At 46.1% G+C, this 12,527-nt stretch overlaps 1 protein-coding gene across 1 annotated transcript in view; it reads right to left on the bottom strand.

Moving 5' to 3' along the window:
• Window positions 1–12,527, bottom strand: part of TLL2 (tolloid like 2) — a 133,081-nt gene that overhangs the window by 95,655 nt on the left and 24,899 nt on the right. Inside the window, exon 2 of the mRNA XM_001500497.7 lies at window positions 6,318–6,428. Coding sequence (XP_001500547.2) covers window positions 6,318–6,428 — 111 coding nt within the window. The remainder of the gene's footprint in view (window positions 1–6,317; window positions 6,429–12,527) is intronic.

Raw genomic sequence — 12,527 nt, 5'->3', positions numbered from 1 at the left:
ATTAGTTTCCTAGGGATGCCATAAGGTGGGTGGTTTAAAACAAAAGAAACTGTTCTCTCACAGTTTTGGAGGCTAGAAGTCTGAAATCAGAGTGTTGACAGGGCCACGCTCCCTCTGAAGGCTCTGGAGAATCCTTCCTTGCCTCTTCCAGCTTGTTGTGGCTCCCGACAATCCTTGGTGTGCCTCGGCTTGCAGCTGCCTCCTTCCAATCTCTGCCTCCCTCTTCACGTGGCCTTCCTCTCTGTATATCTCTGTGTCCTCTCCTCTTCTTATAAGAACCCCAGTCATTGGATTTAGGGCCCACCCTAAATCCAGGATGACCTCATCTCAAGATCCTTAACTAATTATATCTGCGAAGACTCTGCGGCCAAATAAGGTCACATTCTGAGGTTCCAGGTGTACATGAATTTGGGAGGACACTACTCAACCCATGAAAGTGGTTGCAAGGTCAGAGCCAGGAAGATCACCTGGAAGCAAGATGGGGAAGGAGAGTGTAGAGGCAGGGAGACTGATTGGAACTAATCACCACGAGCCCAGAGCCCTAAGTGAACAGTGAGGGTGCTCCCTGCTGGGTGTCCCAAAGCCCTTCGTGGCTTTTTTTTTTTTTGTGGCCAGCACAGCACCCTGAGTGGGCTCTTAAACCAACCTGGGCACAAGGTTGTTGCTCATCCCCTGGTCCAGAAAGACTCCAGCCTACTTTCCAAGTGATGGAAAAGGAATGACTACACCTCCCTTGTTTTCCATTCCTTCTAACTGGCAACATGAGGACAGGCTGGTACAGTGGAGGACACATGGCCTGGGAGATGAGCAACCTGGGTTCTAGTCATGGTTCTGCCACTGACTGAACTTCAGACACCGGGCATATCTAGGAAATGGGGCAGACTAGGTCACTTCTAGGGCAATGACATCGCTTCATTCTGCAGCCGGGAAAGCAGTTCCAGGCTCACAGGATAAAGCAGGGAGAGCAGGCTTCTGGGGCTGCACTGTGTCCCATCCTCCTCCAGGCACTCAGCCCTCCCCCCTTGAGCCCCTCCCCCCCAAAACCAGGGGCACTTACCAAAGCTTGGAAATGAGATATCCTATACCTAAGAATACAGCCTTTCACACATTTGGAAATACAAAGAGAGGATAAAGGTGTGGTTCCTTTTTAATTTATTTTTTTTTTAATTAAGGCAAATGTGTCAAGATCTATGCACACAGTTGCTCACAGCTGCATTGTGTCTAACAGGCAAAAATCATTACAGAAAAAAAGGGAAACAAACTTCAGGTCCATCTGTATAGGATTAGTTAGATAAATTGTGGCAGAGTTGTACATTAAATGTGACAGACCACCATGTACTGCATGAAAGGATGTCATGATGTGGGGTTAAGTGAAAGACGCAGGTTACACAAGAGCATGTTGAGAGAAATCCCTTTTATGTTTTAAAAATATCAGTATGCACATGGCCTGAGCTCAGTAAGGCTGGAAGGAACCCAGCGAGCAGATAATGTGGGGATCCCTGGGGCTGGGGTAACAGGGGGTTTCACTTTCTGCTTTCTACAATTGTGAGCTATTGGACTTTTTTTTTGTTTTTTAACAACCAACAGTATTAGTTTAATCAGCAAAAACAATAAAAAGTATTCCCATTCTGAAAATAAAATAACTATTCTAGATAGATGCAAAGTACTACTGGTCCTCAGAGAAAAGCAATTAGGATAAAAATCACCTTGCCATAAAAACACGCCGGAAAAAAATATATAAATCAAGTTTGGGAAGAAGGAAACATCAGGTCCAAGCTCCCCACGCCCCCTCCAGCATAGAGCAAACCTCCTCCATTCTCTACTGTAACCTCTAACTGTCCCAGGTCGGAGCTCTCCCTGTAAATACTGCCACTACTAACGAGGAGCAGGAGGCAGAGCTGACAGTTTTGAGCATTTGTTATATGATAGGCACTGTGCTAAACACTTTCTACATATTCTTTCCTTTTGTCCTCACATCACTCTCAGATGAGGATAATTACTATTCCCATTTGACAGATGAAGAAACTGAGGCCCAGCTCAAGTATTGAAGCCCAGGCAGTCTGACCCCAAAGCCTGGACCAGGGCTTTAACCACCCTTCTGGGAGCAAAGTTCCCCTGGAGCTCTTCATCTTGTTGGCCCCTGGGAGACGGCTCCAGGGTCTGCCGGTGTCCCCTCCACTTCTTCCTTGTCTCTCGCCACTGATGTTGGCCAGTGACTTCTAGGAACAAGGTGGGGGGCCACCACTGTGGAATCCAAAGTCACATATGATGTAGCCTCTGCCATCTTTCAGATCACAGGGGAGAAGGAAAGAGAAGACAGGTACTCAAGTTCTCAGACCACGAGGCTGACCACGCCAGCCTTGGGAGAGTGCCGTGCGGGAGGCAAAGGCAGGCCTGCTGGGCTTCTCTTCACTGCAGCACTTCAGGCAACCTTCTGGGCAGGCAACTCTCCAGCAGCTGAGCACATGGCTGGCATGGAGGCTGGCCACTGCCCAGCCTCTTTCTAGGGTCTGTAACATTTGCCACGCTGTGCCATGGCAGGTCCCCCAAGGAGAGCAGAAGGATCGCTGATGGGGCAACCCTGAGCATTCACGATGGTGGACAGGCATCAAATGACTGCTGTGCAGGCCCAGAGGGTGTGAGTGGGATGCCCAAGTCAGAGAGACCAAGACCCAAAGGCCTCATTGGAGCCTGCACGGGCACCCCTCCTGCTTTCCAAATCAGTATGTACCCTCACAGAGCGTAAATTGGTACAACCACTTTGGAAAACTGATAGTATCGACTAAAAACTTCTGTAAACCCTACGACCCTGCAATCTCACCCCTGGGTATATACCCAATGGAAACTAGTGCTCATGTCCATGAAAAGACACATACAAGAACGTCAGTAGCAGCTTTATTTATCACTGCCAAAACCTGTAAACTGTCCAAATGCCTGTCAACAGAAGAATGAATAAACTGGGGTACACTCATAGAACAGAACACCACACAGCAATGAAAGAGAATGAACTACTGTTTCACACAACAGTGTGGGGGCATTTCAGTCATAAAGCTGAGTGAAAGAAGACAGACACAAAAAAATACATAAGGTATGACTCCGTTTAGGCAGGTAAAATGAATCTGTGGTGAGAGAGGTCAGACTAGTGGCTACTTTGGGAAGCATATTGACTGGGAGGGGGCATAAGGGAGTCTCTGGGGTTCTGGAAATGTTCCATACCTTGGTCTGAGTGGTGGTTACGCAGACATGAACATATGTAAAAGTTCTCCAAACTACATGTTTGAGATATGTGAAGTTAACTATTTTTAAGCAATATTGCAAAAAATAGTTAAAAAAAATTTTAACCACACACAGGTTACAATCAGGTCAACTTCTCCAGGCCTCCAGGTAAGAACTGGGGGGAGAGCATGATTAGATGGAGTGGTAGAATTACGAAGAGATGCCACCTTTTGTTAGAGCTCAATGGAGGTTGTGTATATATTGGCATGAAAAATAATTTGGTTTCTAAAACCTCATTTAAAATTTGAATAGACTTTTCAAGACATACATAAGCGGTCCCCCAAATCCTAATAAATGATCGTTGTAGAACCAGATACCAAAATGAAGCTCTAAGGTATGTAATTGCCCCTCTCTCCTCCTAGCCACTGTCAATGGAGTCCACCTGGCCTCCTGACAACCTTTGCCTTCCTGCTCTCACCTCATCCCCCATCCCCTGTGGGGAGCTTGGAGCCCAGGACTTGGCCTGGTCCCTGTAGCTGCTCAGGTCCCTCATTGGCCATGGGAGTTGCCCCACACACTGGGCACATTCCCACCCACCCCCTCCACAGAAAGTGGGAACCATCCATTGGACAAGGAAGCCATGTAACCTCCTCAGTGGTGACCACTATCCTATTTCCCAGCCTCCTCCTCCCCCCGCAAGAAGAAGCCCCACCTCTGTCCGGAATGCCCTTCTCTACCCTCTGACTTTTTACTCCCCAGTCTGACAAAGCTCTCCATCTCCCCAGGACCCCCTCCTCTGGGAAGCCTTCCTAACTTCCCCCCTCCCAGGAATGGCCCCAGTCCTTCTTGGTGCCCCCACTGCCCCTATGCTTCCTGAAATCCCCATCTCTGACTCTTCAGCACTCTTTTTGGTTTCCGCCCCTATTTCTTCCACTAGCTGGTGAATCCTTAAGAAGAGAAACCTCAATTTATACCTTCTCAGAATTTAGCACAGGACCTGGCACAAAGTGGATACTCAATAGAGGTTTCAATGAATGAATGAATGAATGGGGACCACACTCAGAAACGTGAGTACAGTATATTCTCCTCCTTCCCTCCCAAGTGGATAAGATCCCAGGGCCTTCTGTGCCAGGAAATGCTGAATTGAAGAATTGGTAAATCAGCTCGAATAGAATCTTGGAGGCTTGCAAGGCACCTCAGGCTTCGGGGATGTTCCTGGATGCCACCAAGTGCATCAGCAGTGGGGGAAGGGGTTGTCTGACAACCCTCCCCACCATCACCACCAGCAAGCCAGGGTGAGGTTGCCCAAACTTCCAGCCAGGAATCCAGCATCCTCAGGGCAGCTGGTGGGCTGTGCAGAGCAGTGGGAGAGGGGACTCCACCAATGCCGCTCAAGTCAAAACTGAGCAGTCACACTCCTATTCGGAAAGCTTGGGCAGGATTCATGCAGCCCACAGGGGAAAGCTCCAGCTCATTAGCCTGACAGGCATTGAGCATCATGGGAGTTGCCCCCAACTATGGGCACACCCTAACCCACCCCTTCGACAGGCACCTTCACCATCTACCCCAACCAACCTCTCCAGGTGCATCTCTCTCCCATAGCCCACCCCAAAGAGCCACCCTCCAGTGACCCACACTTTCTTCTATTTCCTGAATAAAGACAGGCCCTCTCATACTCCTGGCCTTTGCACATAGCTTTCCCTCCGCCTGAAATGTCTTTTCTTGATTCTTCACCTAAGGAACTCCTACACATCCAACAAGACACGATGCAAGAGTGCCCATTCCCATTATGCCTGTCTTGGCTCACCTAGTTAGGCTTCTCCACTCACTCTTCCCTCTTCCCACTGCTCTTGGTTCATCACAGCACTTGTCATGAGAATTACGGTTCATCTATTTACATTTCAGCCTCATTCCTCTAGAATGGGAGCCCTTAGTGATAATATGTGCCATTGCCTGAGAACGTGTTACGTGTGAGGCACCGGGCTAGCCTGCTATCCTGAGTCAATCTCCCCAGCCTCCTATGGAGTGAGTGTAGGCTTCATCCCCATTTTCCAAATAGGCAAACTGAACCTTGGAGATGTTAGAGAGCTTGTCCAGATCTAAACCCTGTCTGTGGGCATGAAAGGTTTCCTTGAGGGCAGAGGTCACATCTTATTCCTCTTTCTCTCACAGCACTACATTTGGCCCATGATAGGTGGTCAGAAAAAAGGTAGAAAGCTTCAGTTATGCAAGATGAATAAGTTCTAGAGATCTGCTGTACCACACTGTGCCTGGAGTTTAGAATGCTGTATTGTACACTTAAACATTTGTTAAAAGGGGAGACCTCATGTTAAGTGTTCTTATCACAATTTCTAAACAGGCCTTGAGAGAAAGGAAGGGAGGGTGGGTGGAGGGGTCACAGGTAGCAGAGACAGTGCAGCATCCAGCACAGGTGGGCCTTGGTCACCATAGAACAAGCCATCATCAGCCACACCAGCCCATCAGCCCCACAACTCAGCCTTGCTGGGTTACTTCCGAGAATGGAGATTCCACAGCACTGAGGTGTCTGAGCCTAGTGGGCAGGGAGGTGAGGAGAACTCAAGAGACCAGTCCCCCTACCACTCACCCCAAGGTGGAGGCGAGGAGGGAGAGTGGGAGAGGAGTAATCAATGTCTAAAGCCCCAACCCTGTTGCTGGCCCCAGGGGATTCTTGCCTGTGTTGTCGGCCAAGCACACGCACAACAGCCCATGGGCAAACAACTCCCCCATGCCAATCATTATCAGCATCATCATCAGCCAGCCCTACATGGAGGCCATCCAGGAATTCTCTCCATGTGGAACGTGCTGGGCCCCGAGGCCAGAGTCCTGAGAAGCTACGCTGAGCTCCAGCCTGAACTCTCAGATAAGGAGTCAAATGGAGATTTTCTTAGAAGGACCAGCAAACTTGGAGGCTCCAGTTCCACAGCCTGCAGCGGAGAAGGAGGGGTGACCCATCTGGTTCTCTACAGACAGGTGGGCACTGGACTGACAGGTCGAATACCAATGACCTGTGGTCCACATCCACTCCTGCTGGAGCCCTGACTGCCCCCTTCCCGGGCAGGGCTGGGGGATGCAGTACTCACCTGTGCTGTGCCCCGCTTCCTCCACTGACTGCTTGACCCAGTCTTGGGCCTTGTCAATGTGAAATAACTTCAGGTCCTCTTCATCTAAGGCAATGTCTCCCCAAAAGACAGCTGGGAAGAAAAAACATAAATGGGTCAATTTAAGCTGGAGGTCAAGAATGGATTTACCAATGCCCCAGAGGGCACTGAGTGTTGGGTAGTGAAATCTAGGAAAGACAGTCATGCAATCAAATTTCTCCCTGTGCCTAAGAGCTAGGGCTGGTAGAACAAGAGGAACAATAGATGACAATTCTGTGCATCAAAGCCGCAGGGCAGGGGCCAACCACCGTGAAGATCAAAGGCTTAGGTCTAGAAGGTATTTTGAAAGGTCTCCCTGCCTTACTCAAGCTGTAGGCAGCTCTGGGCAAAACCACCACACAAAGTCAGCTGTTTCTCTCTACTTCGGAGTCCTCAGGGTATGAAAGAAAAGGCATAAGGTGATAAATGATACTATCATTCACAATATTTGCTGCCCTTCCCTGGGACAAGATTACATTTCCCTGCCCATTGATGTCAGGACTGGCCACTTCACCTGCTCTGACTCGTTAAATGTGAGAGGAAGCTTTAAAAGCTAGTGCATGATTCACCACGTCCTCATTGTTCCAGAGGAGGGCGACTCTATCACCTTGGGCTCTGGAGCAAAGATGATGTGGAGTGGAGGCATGGATGCTTAGGATGGATGTATAGCATGAGTGAGAAAAATAAAAACATTTTTCTAAGTCTCTGAGATTTGGGGCTGTTTGTTACCGGAGCACAACCTCTTTATCCTGACTCATACAGCAGTTGGCTATCAGAAGTGATATGCTACTGGAACAAAAATTCAGTGTCTTTGGGCCAGACAGTGGGTGTCAAGGAAATCGTTCCTGAAGGCTAGAAGGAGGTGACCTGTGTTATGCACTGATGAAGTATTTTGGAAAACTATTGCCTTCATTAACTTGGAAGGCAGCTGATGAACTCAATAAGCTTATGGCTTTAAGTAAAGAGACTGGGAGTCAGACTGTTAATAGCATGTCTTGATTGCCATTGGCTGTATTTGACAAAGTGCTATGAGAAAGAGAAGGGCTTTAGGGGGCTGGCCCAATGATGCAGTGGTTAAGTGTGTTTACTCTGCTTCAGTGGCCTGGGGTTTGCAGGTTTGGATCCCACGTGCAAACCTACACACTGCTCATCAAGCCATGCTGTGGCGGTGCCCCACGTACAAAATAGAGGAAGATTGGCACAGATGTCAGCTCAGCAACAACCTTCCTCACCAAAAAAAAAAAAGAAATGGGCATGGAGGCATCATGCTCCCTGATTTCAAACTGTATTACAAAGCTATAGTAATCAAAACAGTATAGTATTGGCATAAAAACAAAGACCAATGAAACAGAATAGAGAGCCCAGAAATAAACCCATGTATATATGGTCAATTAATTTACAACAAAGGAGACAGGAATATACAATGAGGAATGGACAGTCTCTTCAATAAACGGTGCTGGAAAAATTGGACAGCTATATACAAAAGAATGAAACTGGACCACTAAATTACACCATATACAAAAATTAACTCAAAATGGATTAAAGACTTGAATGTAAGACCTGAAACTATAAAACTCCTAGAAGAAAACATAGGCAGTAAGCTCCTTGGCATAGGTCTTTGTGATGATTTTTTGAATCTGACACAAAAGGCAAAAGCAACAAAAGCAAAAATAAATAAGTGGGACTACATCAAACTAAAAAGTTTTGCACAGCAAAGGAAACCATCAACAAAATGAAAAGGCAACCTAGTTAGTGGGAGAAAATATTTGCAAACCATATATCTGATAAGGGGGTAATATCCAAAATATATAAAGAACTCATACAATTCAAGAGCAAATAACAATCCAATCAAAAATGGGGGGGGGTCCAGCCCCGTGGCCGAGTGGTTAAGTTCGAACGCTCTGCTTCGGCAGCCCAGGGTTTCGCCAGTTCGAATCCTGGGTACAGACATGGCACTGTTCAGCAAGCCATGCTGAGGTGGCATCCCGCATAGCACAACCAGAAGGACCTACAACTAGAATGTACAACTACGTACCAGGGGGCTTCGGGGATAGAGGAAAGAAAAAAAAACGAAGATTGGCAACAGATGTTAGCTAAGGTGCCAATCTTTAAAAAAAAAAAAAAAAGAAAGGGTAGAAGATCTGAATAGACATTTTTCCAAAGAAGACACACAGATGACCAATAGGTCCATTAAAAGACGTTAAACATCACTAATCATCAGGGAAATGCAAATCAAAACCACAATGAGATACTACCTCACATCTGTTAGAACGGCCATTATCAAAAAGACAAGAAATAACCACTGTTGGCAATGATGTGGAGAAGAGGGAACCCTTGTGCACTGCTGGTGGTGAATTGGTGTAGCTGCCATGGAAAAGAGAATAGAGGTTCCTCAAAAAATTAAAAATAGAACTACCATGTGATCCAGCAATTCCACGTCTGTGTATTTATTCAAAAACAATGAAAACACTATTTCGAAAAGATATGTGTACCCCTATGTTCATTGCAGCATTATTTACAATAGCCAAGATATGGAAACAACCTAAGTGTCTATCAATGGATAAATGGATAAAAAAGCTATACAATGGAATATTATTCAGTTATTAAAAAAGAATGAAATCTTGCCATTTGCGACCATATGGATGAACTTCAATGGCATTATTTAAGTGAAATAAGTCAAAGACAAATACTGTATGATCTCTCTTACATGTGAAATCTAAAATATATATATATATATATATATATAAAACTAAGCTCATAGTTACAGAGAACAGATTGGTGATTGACAGAGGCAGGAGTGAGGAGTGGGAGAAAATGGTGAACTGTTTTTTGTCTTCTTTATTGTTTGTTTAAATAAACTAAACTTTAGAAAAAAAGAATTGGCAATTTATAGCGGGGATGAAAAGGAATAGAGACAGTCCAGAAATTCAGAGACTTGGAGGGTTGGAAGAGTCAACCTATTCTCATCACTAAACAACAAAAGAAAAACCAAGAAGGGCTTTGAGTAACAAAGGCTGAAAAAACTCAGCTTTGTGGTGTGGAGACCCCGGAACCCTCATCCATTGCTAGCGGGAATGTAAAGCGGTACACCCCCTTTGCAAAACTACTGGGCAGTTTCCTAAAAAGTTACACATAAACTTATCATAAGGCCCAGCAATTCCAGTCCTAGGGATCTTCCCAAGAGAAACGAAGACAGAGGTCCACACAGAGACGTGTACTCAAACGTGTACGGCAGCCTTATTAATAATAGCCCCAAGCTTGAAAATGATGAAAATGTCTATCAACTGTTGAACGGATAAACAAAGGTTGTATATCTATAGAAAGGATAGCTATTTAGCAATTAAAAAGAACAAAGTATTGGGGCAAGCCCAGTGGCATAATGGTTAAGTTCGCAGATCCCAGGTGTGGACCTACACACGGCTCATCAAGCTATGCTGTGGCAGCATCCCACATACAAAATAGAGGAAAATTGGCACAGATGTTAGCTCAAGGATAATCTCCCTCACCAAACAAGAAAAGAACAAACTATTGACACATTTACGACATGTACGAATCTCAAAAACATCACGCTAAGTGAAGAAGCTAGATGCAAAAGACTACATATTAAATGATTCCATTTATATGAAGTGTCTAGAAAAGGCAAATTTATAGAGCTGGAAGAAGATGAGTGATTGCCCAGGGCTAGGGGTGGGAACGAGGCTTGACTACAAATGGGCATGAGAGAACGTTTCAGGGTGATGGCAATGTTCTAAAACTGGACTGTGGTGATGGTTGCACAACTATAAATTTACTTAGATCATTGAATTGTACGCTTACGTTCACCTTGTTGAAATGCATAAGAAAGTTGGCTTGGCCAAAGAGGGTTTCCAGCTGCCCACCCTGCACCCCTCCCACTTTTCTGAAGACTTAGTACAAGACAGCCCACAGTACGGTGCCATCTTTTCCTCTAAGAAAAAGTGTCCTGGGTCGATTATGGTACTCAATGGCATGCGGTGAGGAATACTTCTCACACGTCCTGAGAGCTGAAAGAGAGAAGCAACTGCGTGGGAGTGAAGGAAACAGATTGGCAGGAACTGGGGAGACCCAGACAAGCCAAGGAAGTAACATGATGGTCTTCAAACTTTCATGCTCTCGTATTCCCAAAATAGTGTTTAAAACCACTTATCCTCATGTATATTGTTAGCCTGACATTTACAATTTTTCACCATAAGTTTAAATACATTAATTTTGTTCATTGGAACTAGAAAATGTAAACATTTTATAAGATGAGGATTGACTGTAATTGACTTAAATGTTTCATGATGTGATTTGGCAAAATAGATTTAACTACCTTATTGAATGACAGGCTGAATCAGACAGAAAGCAAGGAAAATGTTCATCCTGGGTTTTATCCAAATACCTTGAAAAATTTAGAAGTCTAGAAAACATTCCAGTTACACTATAAAGAACCCCTGTCACTAACTTATCCTACTTCAGTGGTTCTGAATTCGAACCCTTCCTCTGTGCACCAAGCAACTCACTACCAAGAAATGCACGTAGATAGGAAGAGACGGGAGAACCATAGCTCTACGGGACCTCGACATATCAGCAAAGAAGGCTGCTCTGTAACCAACCATTTCTCATTTTCTCTCTAGGACTCAGAGGTTTTTGTACCCTGGATGATGCACACAGTGGGATTCAGAATGTGTGAGGGGTGAGCCTCTCCTCTGTGAAGTGGGGGAAGGGCCAGGTGACTAGGGCATCCTCCAGCAGTTTTAATACAGAATCTCATAGGAGCTTTAGAACCTGGAAATTGATTCCCTTAAGCTGTCTGTATGGTGTACCCCTTGGTAAGTCCCATGCTCCTCCACACACCAGTGTGAAAACCAGAGTAACAGAGGTCAGGGCAACGCAGCACAGCGCTGCTCCTCAGCAGCTGCTTCCTAAGTGAAAGGGCTGCTGGGAACTCCTCATACACAGTCCTGAGGGCCTCTCAGCCACCCTTGGTCTCCACCTGCGTCTGAGCCCCTCGATGCCCAGCACCCAGGCATCCTCCTGACAGCAAAGCACAGGAGCCCCTGGCTGATTCTCTTGCAGGGAATTCTCCACGAAGGCGCTTCCTGCCTGCAAGCTTTGTATTGTTCACATGGGGAGGCAGGTTGATTAAAATCATGTGCTTCTAAGCCACAGAGATCTGAGTTCAAATCCCATTGTGGTCATTTAGTAGCTGCAGGACCTTGGGCAAGTCACTTGATCTCTCTGAACCTCAGTTTCCTCATCTGGAAATAGAGGTACATACATTGTAGAGTTGGCGAGAATTAAATGAGGGAGGCGTGTTAAGCCCTCGGCACAGGGCCCGGCCCACAGTGAAGCATTCAGTGAAGTGGCGCCCCTCTAACTTTCACTGGGTTCCTTCTGGCCTCTGTTTCTCCCCCTTCTCCACTCTCTCCTCATCCAGAAGACCCTGCCCTTGCAATGCTCAACTCAACTCCCATCGCCAATACCCAGGTCTCCTCTGTGAAGGTCTCCCTCCCATCCTGAAACATTCCTTTCCTTCTCTGCATTCCTTTAGGATAAACGGTGTCAACCAGACAACGGGGGCTAAACTGTGTCCATATACTCACCTAACAAACATTTACTGAGCCCAGTAAATGCCAGGGTGGGGGTGGAGGAGGGGAAGCTGGGCTATGTGGAGGAAATAATATTTCCTATAATGCTTTACAATTAATAATGGATTTCCTATAGGTATCACTTCTCTTACTTTTCTCATTCCCATTTTAAAGATGAAGAAAATGAGACCCAGGGAAGAGATTGAGTCACTCAGGGTCACACAGCCAGCAAGTGGCAGAAAAAGAACCCCAAAACCTGGACTTTTTCCAGGCCCCCAAACTGCCTTCCTCTGCTCATAGCATCTACTCAGCTTCCCAAGCCCTGCCAGGTTCTAAATGCCCTGGAGACAGGCTCCAGCTGTACACACACATATTTCACATAGCAAATCCCATTTTACACACACTAAGGAAAGTGATCATGTGAGAGGCTGTGTGTGCCTAGTGACCAAGAGTGAAGGTATTGAATCAGAAAGACCGGACTCAAGTTTTGCCTGTGTAACCTTGGGAAAATAAATTAACCTCTCTGAGCCTCAGTTTCCTCGTTTTTCAAATGGAGATAAACAAT

The sequence above is a fragment of the Equus caballus genome, chromosome 1 (genome assembly GCF_041296265.1).
Source record: "Equus caballus isolate H_3958 breed thoroughbred chromosome 1, TB-T2T, whole genome shotgun sequence".
Lineage (NCBI taxonomy): Eukaryota > Metazoa > Chordata > Mammalia > Perissodactyla > Equidae > Equus > Equus caballus.
This window is presented reverse-complemented; position numbering and strand designations above follow the sequence as displayed.